This window comes from Arachis ipaensis, chromosome B10, assembly GCF_000816755.2.
Source record: "Arachis ipaensis cultivar K30076 chromosome B10, Araip1.1, whole genome shotgun sequence".
Lineage (NCBI taxonomy): Eukaryota > Viridiplantae > Streptophyta > Magnoliopsida > Fabales > Fabaceae > Arachis > Arachis ipaensis.
In genome coordinates, this window is record NC_029794.2 from 133,269,636 (window position 1) to 133,291,130 (window position 21,495).

Consider the following 21,495-nt stretch of genomic DNA (forward strand, 5'->3'; position numbering starts at 1 on the left):
AACTCTTGTCTTTTGAGAAAATCCATCAAGTTTTCCATCAATCATGACCACAGTCTTCATCTTCTAGTTGACGGGTTGTACCCCAGTGTTGTTGACGCACTTGTTCAAAGGAGTTTGACCGCCCAACTTTTGTTTTCCCTCGGCTATTTTACGCTTTAGCTCGTTAGTTTCATTTTCTTTTTCAGCAATCTTCTTTCTCAACTCAGCCTTTTCTTTCTCTTCATCTTTGTACTTTTCAAACTCTTTTGCAGCTTCCTTGTCAAAAATAGCATTGCACTTTGGGCACATGGAGATGGTGCTGTCAGATTCTTTAATTCTCAACAAAAAATCTAACAGATCCTTACCAAGACGAGGATAAACTGGCTTCTTATCTTGCTCAAGACTCTCAGGTCTTTATTTTCATCTTTAGCACTAACCATTGTGGCATCAACTTCTACCATGTTGATTGACAAATTGAATGGCTCAACATAATTTGAGTCAGCAGCAAATGGCTCAGTGTCTACCTGCATAGTAGTTTTATCCTCAAACTTCAATCTTCCCTCCTCAATTGCTTTTTATATCAAGTCCCTGAAACGGACGCAATTATTAATGGTGTGTGAAAATACCTGATGAAACTTACAAAATTTCTTATTCTTTATTTCATCAGCTGAAGGCATCTTTTTTCCTTCTGGTAAAATAAGCTGTTTATCTTTTAATAAAACCTCAAATATTTGATCTTCCTTAGAAATATCAAAAGAATAAGTCTTATTTTCAACTTTAGAATAAGAAGAAAATTTTTTTTCCTTTAACAGGCTTCAAAGATTTGCATACATAAGGAGGACCCCCACGTAATTCAGCAATATAAATATCTTTCTCATCTGAATCACTACTATCAGAAAAACAATCAACATATGCAACCTTTTTTGAACCCTTTTTAAACTTTTCTTTTTCTTTCTTAATTTGTTCTATCTGCCTTACTCTTTTAGCTAACCGGGAAAGATCTAAAGTATGTTGATTGACAAGTTTCTTCCTAACTCCAAATTCTAACCCATTAGTAGCCATCTTGACAACTTCAGTTTCCGGGATCGGAGTAAAACACTTATTTCTCATGTTTCTAAATCGCGCTAAATAAGTATCAATGGATTCTCCTTCTACACGTTTGACAGAGAATAAATCCATAAGACTAACTTTCAATTCACCTCGAAAAAACTGATCATGAAAATTTCTTTCTAACTGCGCCCAAGAATGAATAGAATTTGGTCTCAAGTTGGAGAACCATGTAAATGCATTTTTTGTTAAAGAAGAAGGAAAGTATCTCATCTTGAGATATTCATTAGAAGCTGCTTCCCCAATTTCAACAGTATATCGAGCAATATGCTCTACTGTAGACTCATTTTCTTCTCCAGAAAATTTTGTAAGGGATTTTGGAATTTTCCAACCCCTTGGGAGCTCTGCTTGTTGGACACATTCAGGAAAAGCAGACACAAAATATGGCCTATTTAAGCAACTAACATTAAATCCCAAACGGTTTAAAACTTGTTCAACATTTCTTGCTAGATTATAATGCCCCCCTAAGTTGTTTTGCCTAAGTCTTTCTAACATATCATCAGCATTTTGACCATGTCTAGGCATATGGACATCATAATTAGGAATCGCTCCACCATTTTGATTGACATTATCAAATCTTAAACTCTGGTTATCATTTTCTTCTAAATTTACCATAGTAGCAATCCTATTAACTTGCCTATTTAATTGTTCAATTCTAGTGTTTGTGTTTTCTAAAAGAGGATTTAAAACTGTCACCGTTTGATGAGTTAACATGTTTACTAGATCATGGTGATTTTCATCCATCTATTGCCTAATATTTGCTAAAGATCCCACAGTTTGACTAGGTTGATTAACAGGCATTGCTCTTGACATGTCAGGAAATACAGGTCTAGAATTTTCTACCCTAGTGACAGTGGATGTAGTAGAATTAGATGCACTGTTATTTCCTGTATTAATAGAATGTGAAAAATTTTGTTGTGATATGTGTGAACCTGACGCCCCAGAAACAGGTACATTTGACATGCCATATGGATTTTGAAAAGTTGAGTAGAGAGGCACAGGCAATCCTTGTGTCACCATGGAGGGGACATACCCCGGTGGCAAGCCATATGGCGGCCACCCCACGGTATTTATGTGAGTTGCATTTAACCTTGTATGGGCATGGCCAACGCCATCATGCCTCACTGACATCAAGGTAGGCTCTGCGTTTGAAACCACAGGAGAATTTCCGGATTCATTTCCTTTAATCTCATCACTAGAAGTAGAAGAAGATGCTGCAGAAGTATTTGACATGTCAACTGACACTGATTTCCTTGGCTCTGGACGCACGAACTTACCACTGCGCAACCACATTCAAATTCAAAACTCTTGATTTTTCTTTTGACAAACTACACTTTATTGACAAAGTCCCACCGGTCGTGCCAATTTGTTTTACTCAAATTTTTGTTCCATTGTTAACAACAAATAAATCAACAATTTTCGAGTTTTGTTTCACAATCTTAATTTAAGGAGCGGAAACGACTCCTTTTGTGGATGTCTCAAGGTCTCAATTGTAGTTTCGAAAGTAAAATTAAAGATGAAAAGAAAACATGCAAGGTGCCGGAGGCAAAGTAAAATGCAGAAATTAAAACAAACAGGAAATTAAAAAGAAGATGAAGGAAGAAACATGAACGTAAAAGAGAAAAAGACGTAAAAGTAGAGAAATTTTATTAATAAAAACTGGAAAAAAGCAAAGTACAAGTGTTTGAGTTCAGAGGAATTACTTAAGATTCCCAATTTTACTCTGTGATGCCAAGGGGCTGAGAGCGTTTTTTGAGTTTCTAAGCGTTTTTCAAGAAGAACTGAACTGCCTACAATATTTTTCTAAAGCTCTATTTATAGACTAACCTAATGTCAGCTAACAGTTACCATTTGTACACCACTTGCGAAAAATTTAAATTTCTTGTAACTGTTCCCGCACCTCTTGTGAATTTCAAAAGTTAAATAGATAGCTGTTTTACTCAAATTTTAACGCTCCATGTTGATAACTACTCCTGCATATAACACGTCCTATAATTCAGGCTTAATTCAAATTTTGAATAAAAACTGCTTCTTTGCTAGTGAATTAGAAACTTCTCCTAATATATTGAATCTGGCTTCATAAGTTAATAATAATATTATCTTATATTTATTTACTTAAAACAAATTATTTTTTCCTAAGTGATAATAATTTTTTACCTAACAGTAACATAAATGAATAAAATAATTTTAAAAAGGGTCAGAAGTAAATAAATAACAAGGTCCAGTTTATAATTTAACAATACATTTTTTCTACAATTTATTAGGGATGTCACTGCGTTTAGTTTAGTTTTTATCATAGATATATTATGTTCGTTCCAAAAAAAAAAGCAAGTTTCTTAAATTTTTGCCCTTATTTGTTATTTTTGTGCAAATAATATCCTTTAATTGCAATTTATAAAAAAAAAACAAAAAAATAAATACTAATTAAATCATAATAATTGACATAATATACTCAAAAGATAACAATTTTAAATGAATGTATTAGGGATGCATTGAAATTAAGTTTTCGTCCTTTTTTAGGCATAATCAAAATTCTAGATATCTTTGAAATGTCAATTTTTTTAAACTAATAATTTTATCCAATTTTTTCTATAATAAAATTGGTGGCGACTCTATTATTTATATTATTTTTTTTTTGTCACAACCTCATCGTATGTGTAGTCCGTTTTGAGCACATTGTAACATCTAACATATTATATTTATACTATTTTTAAATCTTCTTAATTTAATTATCTAACATTATATCCCTTAAACTAAGCTTACAAAATTAATCATTTCCGGCATCTCCTTCAACTTGTTAAATATCTTGGTTTTAAACAATTTTGTAAAGATATCTACGACTGTACTTAATCTTTAGTAGGACAATACTCAATTAAAATTTCTTTCTCATTTACTAATTATTTAATTTTGTGAAATCAAATATCAATATACTTTAATCTTCCACGAAATACAAGATTTTTACAAAGTGCAATAACTAACTTGTTATTACAAAATATCGTTGTTAAAGTACTTTATTTCTTGTTCAATTTCTCAATAATTCTTTTTACCTATATTGCCTGTGTTGCATAATTTATTGTTGTTATATATTCTACTTTTACGGTAGAGAATGCTACTACTGATTATTTTTCGAAGACTATGAAATTACACCAGAATCAAAATGAAATGCAAACTTTGAAGTACTTTTTCTTGTTTCAATATCTTCAATCCAATCACTCTCAGTGTAATCAACAAGATTTATTTCATTAGTATTTTCATAAAAAAATACCATCATTTAAAGTACCTTTGATATATCAAAGAATCCTTTTTGCCGCTTGCAAATAGAGCGTCAAAATGGGTTAAACTTATATGGCCAGCCTATTTATCCATTTAAATGGGTGGGATTTGTCCCTAAAAATTAAGTTCGTTTAAATTTCAGGTTAAATGGACTGAGCCCAATTAACTCGAAAAAAAAAATGAGGGGTTAAATGGGCTAGTCCATCGGTTAAATGGACGATCCATTTATTTATTTATTTTTTAAAAAAAATAGCATTTTTAGCCGATATTTTTATTGATTCAACCCGAAATCTGACCCATCGACTAAAAAAATACTAATTGTTTAAAGTTTTTGACCTAAAAGTAATATTGTTTGTCAAAATATTTTTCAAAAATAAAATAAAATGATAAACGGACCAACCCATTTAACCGATCGGACTAACCATAAATGGTATGGGCTAAAAATTATGGCCTACGAATAAAGCGAACTTAAACGGGTCAGGCATAAATAGTTCGGATTGGCCCGTTTGACAGCCCTACTTTCAAATAGTTGATACAAGACTCCTCCATAAATCTGCTAAGCAATCCAACTCTAAACATAATATATTGTCTAGTTGCAGTTAAGTACCTCAGACTTTTAATCAAGCTTTTGTAATAAGTAGAATTTATTATTCTTCTTTTATCTCCTCTTAACAACTTAAACTTTTCTTCGATCGGAGTAGGAACTGATTTGGAATGTACCATATGAAATTTCTTCAAAATATCATTTGCATATTTGTTCTGTGAAATAAAATATTTCGTCATCTTTCTAAATGACTTCGATGTCGAGGAAGTAAGACATCAAACACATATCTCTCATTTCAAATTGCTTTATCATAACCTCTTTGAATTATGCAATTATCTTCAAATTTTTACTAGTAAAGATCAAATCATTAATATAAAGGCACATAATTAAGATTTATCTAGATTCAACAAACTTGATATAAAGAGTATATTCAAATGTACATCTTCTGAAACCATTTTGAGTGAAAAAAGAATAAATAATTTTTTGTATCATGCTATTGTTCTTTGCTTCAACCTGTACAAAATTTTCTTCAATCGATAAACTGTACCTTCTTCTTCGCTCTTCAGGAATTTCATATCTTGCAAGTTACTCAACATACACTTTTTCTTTTAAAGTGTCATTTAAAAATGCAGATTTAATATACATTTGATATATCTTCTATTTATTTTGAGCCGATAGTGAACTAATCATATGGATAGTGTCTAATATAGCAACAAGAGTAAATACTTTAAAGTAGTCAATACTTAATTTTTATTTGTATCCCTTAGCAACTAATATTACTTTGAAATGATCAACTTCACCGTTGGAATTGTATTTAATTTTGTAAACCTACTTTACTCCAATTGACTTTTTATTTGTTGGTAAATCTATCAGCTCCCATATGTCATTCTTCTCAATGGCATGAATCTCTTCATGTATTATTTTTTTTTCAATTGTTGCCTCTAGAGACTTCTTCAAAGTTCAATGGCTCACAATTTGAAAATAAAGCAAAGTTGACGATTTCTTCATCAAATAGATCATCATCGTTGCCAACTTTATAATCTGCCAATCTAGCAGGTAGTCTACTTTTTCTTTGAGGTATTCTAGATGATTTTAGTTGTTTAGTTGTGTTAGGTTGTCTTTCTTCTAATTTATCACATGAATTTGAAATTACAATTGGCTGCTTTCTGTTCCAATCCCAAATATCTTTGTCGTCAAGCGTCACATTTTTTGCTAATGATCATCTTCTTTGATTCTGGATTATACAACTTGTATACTTTTGAGTCTGTGCTATAGCCATTAAAAATACACTTTTCGCTTTTGTCATCTAACTTCTTTCTTAATTGATATGGAACATGGGTATAAGCAATACACCCAAAGATTTTGAAAATGATTAATGGAAGGCTTCTTTCCACTCCAAACTTTCTATGGAGTTTTATTACGGACATTTTTTATTGGATATCTGCTATATACTAAAATATGAACTGTTGTTGCGACATACATGAATATACTTTCTATATACTAAAATATGAGAATGCTTTATAACAATAGAAAGTATATCCATGTATATCTACTAAAATCATTAATAAAAGTGATAAAGTACTTGCTACTACCATTGCTTGGAATGTCAACAAAACAAAGATCTGAATGCACCATTTCAAGCAATCTTCAAGCTCTCCATGACTTTTCTGTAGAGAATGGATCTCCGTGCGTCTTTTTCAGTTGACAAATCTCACAAACACAATTAGGAATATGAATCTATGGAAACAAGTCTTTTTTTTTACAGGTAATTTAGGCCAGAAAAATGAAAATGCACACCGCATATGCCACAGTCAGCTATCATCAAGTATTACAGAACTCATGCAAGAAGGATTAACATGTTAAATTTTCAATGAAAACATTATGTTTGAAGTCATCTTTACTTTATCTATGAACTTTTTGTTGTTGTCAAATATTATGCAAATATCCACTATATATTATTATCTTTTATCCGTTCTCAAATAACTGTCCCATACTCAATAAATTTTAATCAAGTTTAGGAGTATAGAAAACATAAAAAATATAACTCAGAAAACCATCATTCAATCTAATTGGTCTTTGCTCTTTTCCTTCAATAAGAATTTTGTACTATTATCAAATTGCAATAGGAATTTTTCTACCAGACATATGATTATCACGACCATTATCCAAGTATTATATATTTTTATCTTCAGCATATGAATCCCTTGTAAAAAATAAAGTTTGAATATCTGAATTATGATCAGTATTTTGTTGTTGATTTTCTGCAACGTGTACTTAATTATTATTCATCATTTTAATTTTGCAATCTGCCACTTTGTATCCATACTTTCTACAATAAAAACAGTTGAAATTAGTTCATTCTTGATAAAAATGCATCGACTTCTTCTTCGGTTGACAAACCTGAAATTTGTTCCACCTTCTCCTTGATTAGGTAGTATAAAATTACTATAACTTTATGGCTGTAATTTCTATGACCCCTGTCTCTAGAACTTCCTCTACCTCTACTTTAAAAATTGAAAGCACGGTCTCGTCCTTCTTGTGTACAGCTTGATTCTGCACCATTGTTTAAATTCACTCGGCTTTTCACGGCTTCTTGAGTTGATTTTTCTAACTTCTCTAATATTCTGCTAATGTGGCTTTACATGGCTCCTTGCAACTTTGCAATCATCATAGTATCCATATCATGAGACTCTAATATTGTAATCGCCACATGACCATACTTCATCAGCATAGTGCAAAAAATTTTTTCCACCGCTTTATTATTGGGAATATCTTTTTTTTAGACTCTTTCTATTTGTAACACGAAAAAAATATTGCTCAACAGTTTTTGAGTTAGACATTATCTCGTAACTTTTATATTCTATTCTCAAAGACTGTAGCTTTATTTTTTGGGCTTTATCTATGTCTTTGTATGACAGTTTAAAATTCTACAAGTTTCTGAACCTTCAAATGGGTAGACATCAAAGTCTCCTGGTAATCAAATTTCATCTAATTTGAAAACAGACCACACAACATTAAAAGTGTTTGCTATACTAACTCTATGAACAAACAACTATGTGAGAACTCTCCCACACCTCACAAATTTTCAAACACTTGTAAGTATAATATCCACACTTTATTGGTCTCAGGACCAACTCACTCACTTAAATAATACTAACATTTTTTATCTTTCAAACTCACTAACACACTCACAAAAGAAGAGAGAAATTTTAATAACTGATTAAAATACGTGGGTTCAAGCTTATATATGGACAAAGTTTTAAAATAAAATAATAATTTTTATAACAACGAAGTACGGTTATAATATTTTATTAAGTTAGTAAAAATTTTGACTAATCAAATTTTTTATTCAAATTTGTTTTAAATTCTTCAAATTTAGTCCAACTTGAAATTTTCAATTTATGATTCTTCGTTCTTCATGAATATTGTGTTGTCTTGCACTAGAAAAATAATTTGATTCTTGTAGTTTCTACCACCTTCTAATTTAGCATGCAACTTAATTTTTAATTTTAATTCAATTTGATTTTAAATTTTTTTAATATTCTAGCTTTATTAAATATAAATACTATAACTTTTAAAAAATCATATATAAAAATTAATTTTTATAATCTAATTTTATAAAATAATTTTTTTTATCAAACTAAGCCTAACTTAACTCAATTGGTTATCAGTATTCACCTTTTATTTTATGTACTAACATTTATCAATTATCATACCACTTCGTTATGCCTCTATTTTGTTTCTTATGCACCTTCTCCTTTTGTTTAACTTCTCTAATAGTATTTCATATTACCATTTTAGAAATATTTGATAAAAAAAAAAGAAACAAAAATAATTACAAGATAAATTCTAACTATATTTTTTTTTTGTTTTTACAGCAGTACCATTATCCATTAAGGTTATATAACTTTGCAATCAATTATGAAGGAATCCATACCCTAATTTGATCCTTTTAATTTATTAAACTATATTAAATATATATTAAAATTATCTAAAAATATATAATACATAAAAATAATTTTTTTTGTGACTAAAGAAAAAGAAAATAAATTAAAACATATATAACTAATTTTAGTACTCACTTGTTATTTTTGTAATTTAATTATTATCCCAAAATAAAGTTATTTAACCAACACCGGCGAGAGAGACTGTGAGCCTCAATAACAATCAAATCCATCCATCATCCATTGCTATGGCTTCCTCTAACGGTCAACAAAACAAGTATTCTCCTTCTAGTTCTACTATGATCCGTTTCTTCAAGGTTATTCTCAGAAAAACTCTTCAAGATGAAAACTTTGTAAGCATTTTCTCGTTTTTTTCATCTCCTCTTCTTTCTTTTAAACTGTTTATCTTTTGAGATATTGTTCAGTTCAACAATAGTTTCTCTCTTTATTACCCTGTATATGATTTTTTTGTTTATAAACACTTTCCTCATAGAACAACACACATGCATGGCTTCTTAGCTGCAAAGATAGTAATAGTAAGCTCTTTAAAATTAATAGTATTACTATTCATTGCTTCTTGTTATCTAAATCATTTTTCATTAGCAATAATATGGGCTTAATTATAATTAATTTTGCAGCAAAAATAGATAAAAAAAAAATACATAAGATGAAATGAAAACCTAAAATTATATTTGTTAAGTGGTTACATCTTATGTACTCCTAATGTATTCTTACTACAAAATTAATTACAATTAAATCTACATTATTGTTAATGAAAAATGATCAGGTTACACTTTCACTAATCATTTTTCATTGTGCATGAGTTCTGATTCTTATCATTACTGATTTGGTCCCTACTGATTTTCATGTTGGACAATTCCGTCCTTAACATTTTTTTTATTTCACTTCTAGTCTCTAACTATGCAAATCATGTTGCAAAATAGTCCTTTGAGATTTGAAATTAGTCTCTCCTTTAAAATAGGTGAAAGATTAATCTTTACCTACATACAAAATTTAGGACTAATATACTTGGACTATTTTATTGCACTATTTATAATGATCAATGAAGGATGAATTGGGGGGTTTAATATTACTATATGATAGCTTGACATATTTGATTAAATTATTTAACATAATACATGTTAACATCTTGGTGAAGACATGCTAATGTCTATCACCTTACTGTTAATATGGTTATTAACATCAAGTTCATAACATTGCAGAAATTACCAAAAAAGTTCACCAGAAAATATGGTTCTGGCCTATCAAACCCATTGTATCTTAAGCCTCCAGATGGTACTGAATGGAGAGTAAATTGGACCAATCATGATGGTAGAACTTTGTTTAAAAGAGGTTGGAAAGAATTTGTTGCATATTACTCTCTTGATGATGGCCATGTGTTATGGTTTGATTATAATATTGGAACTTCTCACATTGAAGTACAAATATTTGACATGAGTGGCCTCCAAATAGAGTATCCTGCCAATGATCAGATCAAAGAACACCCGCCACAACACAGGGTCCAGCCGGTGGAAAGGCCAAAAGAACAACAAACTAGAGACGTGGATAGCAGTCCCAACACTCAGAACTTGAGACTTAATGAGGGACGGCAGAAGAAAAGATTGAATGAACCACTGTTAGGAGGAGTCCAGGGACAATCGAGGAAAAAACTGAGAGCACCAGTGTCATCTGCTTCTAAAGGTAGACAGTTGGAAAATGACACACAAATCAAGGAAGGTATTAGATTTAAAAAGAAAAACCATAAGAAGACAGTGTCTGTCAATCAAGATTCTAATGGTATGTGTCTCACAATTGAATCATCCTTTCCTTTTTTGGATTCAACCGTTATTACTTTTGTAGTTACAACTTGCAACTGCTTTTTGTAAGTTATGGTGGTAACTTCTGATTCTTTGTTTCCCATGTACAAGGCAAAAGGAATAGAAGAAGAAAAGATTCTGAATCTTCTGTTAGGCCCTATCCTGCAAGACCTGAATCTCTGAAAGAAGCTAAGAAGTTCAAGTGGGAAAAGCCCTCTTTCATCATCAAGATAAAGCAACTGTCTCAAACGAAAGCACCATGTGTAAGTATAAGTTAATACATATATCTGTGTAGAAAATTATGTATCATGTGAACCTCCATGTGCTATCATTTGACATTAATATGATGTGCTGCAGTACTTTCCAACTAAATTCTTCAGGAAGTATTTTGAAAATAATCCACAAAATGCAAATATAAGATTTGGAAAGAAGTTGTTCCCTGTTAAGTTGATCTATAGGCCATCATCATGTTATGCCTTTATCTCTGCTGGTTGGAACTTTTTCGCTCGAGCTAGTAAATTACAAGCCGGAGATGTTTGTTTGTTTAAGCTCGTCAATAGAAAAGATCCAGTGCTTGATGTTCATATTTGTCGTCGACAACGCCGCGGTAAGGCAATTGTTTAGGAATTCTTAAGCTGTGTTATTCTGTAAAAAAATTAAGATATCAGTCCAACATTGAAAACGTAATTAACCTTAATAACGGAATAGAATTTAGCATTATTCTCATTAAAAAAAAATTATATTAAAAATTAATTGATCCCATGTTTGACTTGGAGTACATTTTACAAATCTCTAATTTTTCCCTTCCTCTAAACATTTATAGCAGTAGAATCCCAATCTCAAGAGAACTATTGTTAGTTTTGGCTGAGAATGCAATTAGCTTATGACTGCAGTGACTATATATTTGGTTCTTAATGTAATCACAATTTGTTATATAAACTAATCTTATGATAAAATTTTTGTTGGTCTCCAACCCTATAGATATAGCTTGTATCTAAAACTCTTCACAAGTAAGATTCATACTAATTTTTTTACAATGCTATTATGATATCAGAGTCACTTTCCAAACCAGTGACTCATGGGATTCAGCTCCTGAAAGAAGTTAAGGAGCTCAATTCACAGAATCCCTCTTTCATGGTCAAGATAAAAGACAGTGATCCAAGAAGATCAAGGCCTGTAAGTTTATTTCTTATCTTTGACGAAACATAATATGCCATACAAACTTTTTGAGTGCAGTTTATACTTAATTTCACAAATTGTAAGTGTATTACTATTTTTAACCATAATGATTCAAAAATGAAATGTGGTGCAGAACTTATCAGCTATCTTCTACAGAAAATATTTTAAAAAGAATCAGCAGAATGTAAAGTTACAGTTCGGAAAGGAGTTGTGGCCTGTTACGATAATCTACAATCCGTCGTCAAGAAACACCTTTATTTCGGCTGGTTGGAGCTCTTTTGCTAGAGCAAGTAAATTAGAAGCTGGAGATGTTTGTGTTTTTGAGCTCATCAATAAAAAAGATCTTTTTAATGTTCATATCTGTAGAGTCAAATGCTAGGCTAATGTATTATAACTTTAGGAACTAAGAACTCTTAATTCTTAGATAAGTTAATTTTGTGAAGAATGTATCAGCTTTCTTTTGTTGAATCAAACTTCTACTGTATCCTGTATTCCTATCTTTTTTGGTGTCACTAGTTATATATATATGTATGAACTGTTTTAATTTTACTTCTTGTTTTGTCACTTCATGATTTGCATTGTTTATCTTCTCAAAGTGAAGATATGGTTGTGTTTGGTATAGGGATAAAAAAAAAGTGAGGCAGAATTTTCATGGATTTTTACCTATGAATCTAATCGATCAACTCATTAAAATAGTATATCATAAAAAAGATTGAAGATAAATAAAATATAAAATAATTATAATTAATTTTATGTCTATTATAATTCCAATATTTGTAAGATTTTTTTTAGAATACTAATGTACTAAATTTGTGCTTTTTATTTTGAGAGAAAATTTTTCTTATTTTATCAAATAAAAATTTATAAAAATTGGAGAGGTTAAGAATTCTTTTAAAATAGTTTTTGAGTCTTTTCCACACTTAAGAACCTTATTGATACATTCAAGATAAAACCATTTTTAAGTACTACCACTCGAATTTTAATCCTCTATAATTAAGAGTTTAAATATAGTTTTTGGTTTATCACTTCTTATTACACGGCGTGTGTTGTTTTTTCTCACTGTTTTGTGTGTATATATATAACTGCTAATATATATAACTGCTTAGATTTGATGACAGTTCTTCTTGGTATTGCATTGAGTACTTTCATGAGAGTAGAGAGTAGAGACAACTCATACTGAGGGTAAAATGATAACTTCATCATCCACCACCTCCTAAATACTCTTCTGTTGCTGTCATCTTCTTTGGCTTTTTCAATTAACTTGTCTTCTTACCGGAGACTGTGTGACTGTGTCTGTGAACAAGAAGAACATCCATGGCTTCTTCTATTTTCCAAAGAAACAAGCATTCTCCTTCCTCTGTGATCAGTTTCTTCAAGATTGGTCTCAAAAAAGCCTTGAAGATGGAAACCTTGTAAGCATTTTCTTCACTTCATATCCTCTTTACTTATAATATTATTTAATGCATGCATTTCTCTTTGTGATTTTTCCCTTGTAAGGGTTTCTTCATTTATGCTTATTACTAAGACTAGTTTCATACTTTCATTTGAATTGCAGAAGTTACCAAAAAAGTTCAGTAAGAAATATGGTGATGGTGTTCCAAATCCAGTGTATCTGAAGCCTCCAGATGGCACTGTATGGAAGATAGATTGGTCTTTGTATGATGGTATGATTCTATTTGAAAATGGTTGGAAAGAATTTGCTTCATATTACTCTTTGGATAATGGCCATATGCTGTTCTTTGCGTACTACAATGAAACTTCTAACATTGAAGTACACATTCATGACATCATTAGTGGCTTTGAAATAAACTATCCTTCCTTGGATCACATCAGCCATGACAATTCGATTAAGATCTTGAATGAACTGCCGCCACGAGGCTGGCCGAGGAAAAAAGTGAAAGCAGCAGCAGAAGTATCATCTCCTTCTACAAGTAAAAGATTGAGGAGTTCTGTCAAAACTGGAGATGTAGAAAAGGGCCCTGATAAACAAAACTGGATGCAGTGTTGCAAGAATGAAGAAGCTAGTCAATCTGAAGAGACAGGTCTTAAGATGCCAACAATTCAAAGTGCCAGAGTTGATCCTGATAGTATGTAATTTCATGATCAATTCATCCTTTTATTTTCGTGGATTCTAATGTAATCCTTTGTAGCTAAAATGCATAAATCATAGTTACAAATTCACCAAATAGGTAGCATAACCATATATTCCACATAAAATATTTTACATATGGCGTACCGCTAAAAAATATCAGAGCATATTGCATTTCATGTAACTATGTAATAAATATCTTATTGTTCCTAGGCTGTGTTCAAATTTTGTTCAATTGAATAAAAATTACTGTGTTGTTTGAAGCTTGAACTTAGCTACAAGTAACTTCTATGCAAATTTTTATGGTGTACATGTAAAGTTGTTCAAGAAGCAAGGAAGATCAAGGAATCCCTCTTTCGATAACTAGTAGGTTTCGCACTCAAACCACTAGATATCGAACCATTTTTTTATTTGCTAAAAATCGATAAAACAAATTGGCACACCCAATGAGACAGTTTGAAAGTTTAAGTATGTCAAATGATTGTGAAGTGGAATAATTATACGCATGACAGATGAAGTTTCGAATATAAATGGTGGTTTATCTGGAAGTGATAGTGTTCCTGTAGTTGCACAAGTGATTTAAAATAGCGAAATGATGACACATGTCACTCCACTAACAAAGTTAGTTCTTACAGTTGCTATTTTATTTCTCATTAAAACCTGGGATCAAAATTAGAGTGAACATTAGCCCTTCCTCAGCATTTCAACAATGAAATACTTCTAATGTAATAGTTCTCTGGTTTCATAATGATGATCACTTTTGCTTCTCTACATTACTTCTTGACTATATCTGAATAAGCAATAGTGAGAAAAGAAAAACAGATTAAACATTCTAATTGCCCTGGAAATCACTGTAGTGTCAAGATTTGGCTACATCAATATGGAATGAAAATTTGAAATCTGAGGAGATGTTTGCTCATTTGTGTTATCAACTTTTTAAATTATATTTGCATTTAGGATGATACAGAAGGTATAATCCGTATAAAAAGAATATTACAGCTGTAGTTTAAGGCATAATACAACTGTTGCTAAAGGAAATCATATTCCACACTACAATTGCTAAACTATTAAATCTCGATATTATATGCATTTTCTGTACAGAAATTACAGATATATACAACAAAAGTGGAGCTGCAGTTTGGGCTGCCACCAAGATTAAGCAAGACAACTTGTCGATGCATGATAGGCGTCGTCCACTTGCGCCGCCGGCACATAAACTGCATCCTTCAGCGCGCTGTGGGTTCGGCCATAAAATACATAAACAAGTAGCCCTATTGCCAGCCATATAGAAACACGCACCCATGTACCAGACCTGGAAGTAAAAACCGGCTAGATAAGTTGCACAATGGAAGAAAAATACAGGTTAATCGAGCTATACTGAGTAAACGGGATGCTGAAAGTGCAGTAATATCCTATTAATTTGTTCTTCAAGTGTTCCCTAGGTTCAAGTTATGGCACAGATTTGGTATGTAATCAAGAAACTAATTGCTTTTCCAAGGTAATGAATGAAGAGGATAAGTTCTATGTACTTTCAGAATTGAATATGAATACTTACTCAAGATTAATAAGTAAATAGGAATTGATCAGAATGCAAGTTATGGGCAGCAGTGGCACAAGTGGGCAAGTGAAACCTGAAAATAAATCAGTAAAAAAAAAATCATTTATCATTTTACATCCAAGCCAAATTTATCTAATACATTCTTATATCAATAATCAATGTATCTGGAATTCTGGATACATTAGTTTAAGAATGTACAAAAAAAATTCTAAACAATGTATTGTAGAATGGAGGAATATTAGTAAGAGACTATGGCGAATCTATTAATTTAACAATTTAGCTTTTGCCAGATAAAATGCTTTTGACTCAATAATGTGCATGTTAGTTGAATAAAATCAAGACACTCATCCTGCATAAATCTAATTACCCTAAGATCATAATGGGAAGCCATACCAGTCGAGTTCCCGAAGTTGTGCCTTGCATCATCTTGATCGATGCAAGTTAGGAAGACAAGACCAAACAGAAGAAGAGTGACACCAACTCCACACAGTGTAAATCGAATAGAACTGGTAAAAGGTAAACACAAGAAGTAAGAACATTAAGAAATACCCAAGTGGCAAGACAAACATTACTAAAGAATACAACTCTAATTTAGCTACTATCCTGCAAAATCAAGACGCTGCTAAACTGTCTACAATTTGATCTTGTTAAAAATGAGAATGAAAATTAAAATAACAATATGAATCTAAAACCAACCTGGGAAGAACCAAGTCTGAAGCTGCATATGTCAGGACTAATATCCCTATGCATGTCGATGCTATTACCCACCCTACAACTTTTCGTCTGTTACCATTGTGTAAATCTGCGCCAATAAGGAATATGGTGTAAAACAGCAGATCAAAAGGCAGAAGAAAAAGTAAGGACAATAAATGGAAAAAACTTGTGTATGCTAGTAAAGCAAAACTAATTACAACTCTTAGTAACAAATTTTGCATCATGTATGATAGAGAAAATGGCAATGGAGAAGGATGTGTAACTCACAGTTGCCAGCAGAAAGATATTTAGAAATGAAGTCAGCTGATACATCTTCTTTCACAACTAAACGTTTATGTTCCCCAGAAGAATCAACTGAGATAATTGGTTCCTGGAGGGAACCGGGCAGCGGTGCATCTTCCGGAGGGATATATCTTAGTATTAACACAGATATTGCCACAACAGTGAATGCGAGAAGGGTACCCACACTAACCTGCAGATGACAAGCCAAATACACTTTTAGTGCTTCAAATACACCCTACTCGCAGCCAACAAACAAGTCCGTGCAGGCCATGAGAACAGCCTTAGAAATGTTTTAATAATTTCAAAACAATCAGGAATAGAAAGGAAAAAAGATTCTGGATTAAAATTGAAGAAGCCAATTATTTCATCCGAGGGATTTCGTTGCTCTAGCAAGATAGGGATTGTTACTACTAATAAAAGCAATTCTTCAGACTGAAGTAGCTTAAGCTCTTGGATGGAGTTGTTTCTTGACAGCAATGCTAACTGTTATAAACCTAGTAGACTTACCATGCCAGCTAGTTCAGAGACTTCCATAGCAAACGCAAGAACCGCAGCGACAAGGCCAGTAGCTATTGTGCTCTTGACAGGAACCTGGGTGTGCTTATTTATATCAGAAAAGAGTGGTGGCAGCAGACCATCCCTTGCCATAGCCATCAAAATTCTCGGCTGAAAGATATTGAAGAAAACAGATTAAAATTCTTGGCCCTCAAAATAGAAGACGTCAAATGAAAATGAAAATTTTGCGATAACTGCATAAAGTAATCATTGGAAATTAAAAAGCCAAAAACTAGCATGAAAAAGTGCACCTATTACCAGGAACATAATAGTAGTCTTCATTGAAACCAGTAGACTATGACTAGATTATTGCATAAAATTTAAGCAAAGAAGCCTATTAGTATGAGGCTAATAGAAACGATGAAACTTACATGAATCCAGTGTAATTAAAGACGACAAAAGGCATGCCTAATTTGCATCTAATACTCGATATGCATCTTTTAACCCTTTGGAATTTGATGAACTTCAAAGTTCAAACATAACATGCATCCAAAGCATTAACCCCTATGATCATGTATGTAGTAAAAGAAATTGCAAAACCATCGAGGGAAGAATAAATTAAACAATTTCAGAGTTTAATGTAGCCCAGAAGTGTTCCAATTAATTTACCTGGGGCAGTATCCCACCCATCAATGATGCACATAGAGCTGTAAATGCCCCAACATTTATAATATAACTGCAAATCACAAATTGGGGAGAAAAAGTGATTTTACTACTTATACTAGGTGGTGTAAACTTCGTGAAGAATCATAAGTACTATAGCATAGCTTAATTATTCACTTACGCTGCCCATTGCATCCCATGGTCAGCAAACGCAGACGATATGGGGGTGTCAGGATCAATAGCATAATAAGGTACTAAACCGACAATAACAACGGAGACCATCATATACAATCCACAACATAGAAACAGTGAACCACCAATACCCAGTGGCAAATCGCGTTGAGGATTTTTAACCTGTTGATCAAAGTAACACATTAATAAGTAGCTAGAAGAACATCCTTAATTATGTATGTATCAAGCACAGAAATGGCATTTAGAAACAAGAATAGACAATCTGCACTGTGTCATCATTTATACTACCTCTTCGGCAGTGCTGGCTACTGCATCAAAACCTATATAAGCAAAAAAGACAGTTGCAGAACCAGCAAGCATTCCATCTACCCCGAATGGAAAGTACCTATTACAAAAAGAGCAAGAGAGAAGTAATCAGTAACTATAAGACACCAAAATGCATGTTGAATAGCAAAATAAGGATGTAAAGTACCCTGTAGGAAGTTCATATCCAGCCCATCCAGATTTGAATCCAAGGTAACTGCCGGCTAAAATTACAAACATCAAAGCACATATATTCACTGATGTGACTATACTTTGTACCATTGCACTCTGCAATATCATGAATTCATATAAAAATTAAGAAAACATTCGAATGGGTTTTCGGGGGGAGTGAATATAAGCAAAGGATAAATACAATAAGTTGCAGCAACCAATGTTTAGAGAAACTCAAGAGCATGAAATCTAGAAACATAGCTAAGTACAACATTTAAAATAATATCATATTATAGAAAAAGATTCTAACAGAGATATACCTCTTTAATCCCAAAACAAAGGAGTGCAGTGATAATAAATGTCACGATTGCTGCGCATGGATCCACAACAATATCAAGCCCGGGAATATGATGACGTGATAAAAAGGTGGGCAAATTTTCCGCACCTCCAACAAGTGCAGCCTAACCAGAGAAATATATATTGAAGTTAATAGTTGCATCAGAAAATTTGTACAACTCTACTCACAGTTCCAACAAATGAATCTGCTAACTATATATATATATGAATCTTGAAAAATAGAATCTGCTAATATTCCTTTAGACTTTAGAGTCAAACACCAATTAGGACTAACAAACCATGGGATATGCCAAGTTATTGATGATGGATTCAAGGGTATACTTCATGCAAGAACCTACAACAGAGAGCTTCAGAGGGTAGTTTCAAAGAATAGTTCAAACCTAAGACTTTATTTCTAGTAGAATGGGTAACAAACGAGTGAATAACGAAATCACTTGAAAACTTCCATAAATAGTAAATAAAAGTAAACATGAACAATAAAGTCAAAGTCGAATCAACCTCAAATAATGTGGTGTGTAGAATAAATAAAATGGTACAGTATACAATCAAAGTTGCTAAGACAAATAATAACTCAACAGAATAGTTAATAGAAAACCATACCAAATTGGGAGTTATGCCACGAGCAACAGCAGATCCACCAATTGTATATTCAAGTATCAATGCCCAACCAATCAACCAAGCAACTCTGACAAAATAATAATAAAATAATGAATAATGAATAATTTTCCAGATATAAACATTTCTCAATTGAAAATCTTTCTCAATAAAGGACCTTATTGATTTAGAACTAATGAATCCAAAGAAAGTGACTTACCCTTCCCCAACACATATGTATGAATAATGATAGGCACTTCCAGCAGAAGGGCAGCGACTCGCAAGCTCTGCATAGCAAAAAGCTGAAAGAGCAGCTGCAAATCCAGCTACCAGGAAAGAAATCGCCAACGACGGACCGGAATGCTCGCGAGCAACGGTTCCAACAAGAACATAGACACCAGCACCAATTGTTGCACCAACACCTGAATCAAAGCCAAAACTGAATGAATTAACCATCAAAACAGCTTAGATCCAAATACCAGAGAAGGGCATCCCTTAATTCGCAGGACAAAGGGTGTAATGCAGGCAGTCTAACCTACGAAGCAAGCATAAGTGGCTTACTTCAAAGTTTGTAACAAAGATCCAACTCAACCATTGTTAAAAGCCTACCTTTCTGGACCCAAATACAATACAAAACAAAAATTCAGCTAGAACAAGAAATCAATCTCAAACCAATTACTTAGATCAAAAGATATTCTAAACAACATCCTACAATAAAAATCAGGAATCATGATTCTCTAATTATCAGAAAAGAAAACTGAATTACCAATTGCCATGAGTTGAGGCACAGTCAACTCCTTGGCAAGTTGACCCTTGGAGCTGCTTTCATTGGCAGAATCAACCTTCTTCCTTCTAGTGAAGAACATCCATGAACCCTGAGTTCCATTTTCACCACCATCTTGTGAATCAACCAAAATTCCCATCACAAAAGTAGCTTCCTTTTTTGTTGAGTTTGACAAAATAGCAAATTCAGCAGATTCTCTTTTTCTTTTTTATTTTCCCTAGGAAATGATGGGTAAATTTAACAATAGATGATAATGTTGTGATACGTTGAAGAAGATTGATTGGTAGTTAGAATGAAAAATTCTCGCTTTACCAATCTGTTGTTGACAAGTCCCAGTCTCTGTTGTGCCGCTACAATTCTCAAAATGGTTTCATGTGTTTATAGAAAGTTAGGTAGCAATTATTGGCAATGAATAATATAACTATATAAGAGAATTGAATGTTAGGTTAAAACAAGTAATTATGTTGCTAACATAAATAGTTTTATTATTTTGTTATAATAAATTTAATTATTTTACTTTAAAATTAATATTTTTTAATACGAAAATCAGCATACAAAGGTTAAAGGAAAAAATATAAAAAATTCAATAATTATGCAATCTTTTCTAATAAATGATATAAATATAAAAACTTTTTAGGCCCGTTTGAATAGGTTTATAAGTGATTTTTTTTTTAACTTTTAACTTATGAAAATGTGTAGTATTAATGTCTGGTACAATTTTCAAAGTAAAATTGTAACTTTCTAAAAAACTATTTTGATACTTAAGGAGAAGTTAAAAAAAATGACTTTTCTCATAATAAAAAGTTTTTTTATCATTTTTCTCTTAATAAGTACTTTTAGAACTGAAAAACCAAACACAAAATAACTTATTTATAAGTTACTTTTAATATAAGCATTTATTATTTAAGCTATTTCTTCAAAAGTAACTTAATTAAGTTGTTTACCCAAACTGGGCGTTAGTTTAAGAGCATTTACTTCTATATTTTTTTTATTAATAAAATCTCAACTATATTTATACTAAATCAATTATCAAAATTAGGGATGAACACAGGTCGGTTTGGTTCGGATTCATTGTAAAATTAGAATCGAACCGATCAAAATATAATTGATTCGGTTTGATTTGGATTTGTGTTTTTTTGTATATGTACCGAATCAAACTAAACCAATTAAGAATGGATTGGTTTGGTTCGGGTAATTGGGTACCCGATGATTTTGAAATTCATAAAAAAAAATCAAATTTTTATTTTAAAAATTCAACAAGTATAATAAATATGTAACATCAATAGAAATAATCCAAACATGTTAAACACCAAATACATTAAAAACTAAACTCATTAAAATCCAAACATATTAATAATGAATAATCTTTGTCTAATGAAAAAATCATATATATATTATTTAATTAATATATGATCGGATTTGCGGGTTGGTTTGGATTCTGCACCCCAAA

The 21,495-nt window shown here is 31.9% G+C and overlaps 4 protein-coding genes across 8 annotated transcripts in view; 3 read left to right on the top strand and 1 right to left on the bottom strand.

Moving 5' to 3' along the window:
* The window catches only part of LOC107622418 (B3 domain-containing transcription factor VRN1-like), a 49,423-nt gene extending 37,031 nt beyond the window's left edge, over positions 1-12,392 (top strand). The window contains exons 1-6 of one of the 3 annotated variants that reach the window (XM_016324296.2): positions 9,040-9,200; positions 10,071-10,644; positions 10,776-10,927; positions 11,022-11,271; positions 11,719-11,840; positions 11,977-12,392. In XM_016324296.2, coding sequence (XP_016179782.1) covers positions 9,096-9,200; positions 10,071-10,644; positions 10,776-10,927; positions 11,022-11,271; positions 11,719-11,840; positions 11,977-12,222 — 1,449 coding nt within the window. In that variant the 5' untranslated portion in view covers positions 9,040-9,095 and the 3' untranslated portion in view covers positions 12,223-12,392. Of the gene's footprint in view, positions 1-9,039; positions 9,201-10,070; positions 10,645-10,775; positions 10,928-11,021; positions 11,272-11,718; positions 11,841-11,976 lie in introns of those variants that run through there. The other 2 variants (XM_021113618.1, XM_021113617.1) reach the window with 2 other exon arrangements.
* LOC107622419 (B3 domain-containing protein At4g01580-like) overlaps positions 1-14,157 on the top strand; it is a 47,689-nt gene extending 33,532 nt beyond the window's left edge. The window contains exon 3 of the mRNA XM_021113619.1: positions 13,957-14,157. The gene's annotated coding sequence lies outside the window, so the exon portion shown is untranslated. The remainder of the gene's footprint in view (positions 1-13,956) is intronic.
* On the top strand, positions 13,158-13,938 carry LOC107622420 (B3 domain-containing protein At1g49475-like). The gene is made up of 2 exons (XM_021114731.1): positions 13,158-13,255; positions 13,341-13,938. The coding sequence occupies exons 1-2, from the start codon at positions 13,158-13,160 to the stop codon at positions 13,936-13,938; spliced, it is 696 nt and encodes a 231-aa protein (XP_020970390.1).
* Positions 14,852-20,472, bottom strand: LOC107622416 (cationic amino acid transporter 2, vacuolar). Of its 3 annotated transcripts, none has more exons than XM_021113616.1 (15): positions 20,358-20,472; positions 20,028-20,262; positions 19,482-19,683; positions 19,268-19,352; positions 18,631-18,771; positions 18,309-18,427; positions 18,125-18,221; positions 17,826-17,998; positions 17,651-17,717; positions 16,994-17,152; positions 16,472-16,676; positions 16,187-16,292; positions 15,884-15,996; positions 15,488-15,563; positions 14,852-15,244 (listed from the first exon to the last, which is right to left on the bottom strand). In XM_021113616.1, exons 2-15 carry the CDS (start codon positions 20,182-20,184, stop codon positions 15,088-15,090), a joined length of 1,857 nt encoding a protein of 618 aa, XP_020969275.1. In that variant the 5' UTR covers positions 20,185-20,262; positions 20,358-20,472; the 3' UTR covers positions 14,852-15,087. The 3 variants fall into 3 exon arrangements, with proteins under 3 accessions (XP_020969275.1, XP_016179781.1, XP_016179780.1); XM_016324295.2 differs by having other exon boundaries at positions 20,028-20,136; positions 20,358-20,457; XM_016324294.2 differs by having other exon boundaries at positions 20,028-20,450.

Excerpts from the sequence above, each read along its gene's own strand:
- LOC107622420 (XM_021114731.1), top strand. The coding sequence starts at position 13,158 with ATGGCTTCTTCTATTTTCCAAAGAAACAAGCATTCTCCTTCCTCTGTG. Across the intron at positions 13,256-13,340 it reads GCCTTGAAGATGGAAACCTT|GGTTTCTTCATTTATGCTTA; the intron begins GTAAGCATTTTC and ends TTCCCTTGTAAG.
- LOC107622416 (XM_021113616.1), bottom strand. The coding sequence starts at position 20,184 with ATGGGAATTTTGGTTGATTCACAAGATGGTGGTGAAAATGGAACTCAG. Across the intron at positions 17,718-17,825 it reads CATGGGATGCAATGGGCAGC|TTATATTATAAATGTTGGGG; the intron begins GTAAGTGAATAA and ends TGTGATTTGCAG. Across the intron at positions 15,245-15,487 it reads TATTTACTTATTAATCTTGA|GTCTGGTACATGGGTGCGTG; the intron begins GTAAGTATTCAT and ends TTTTACTTCCAG.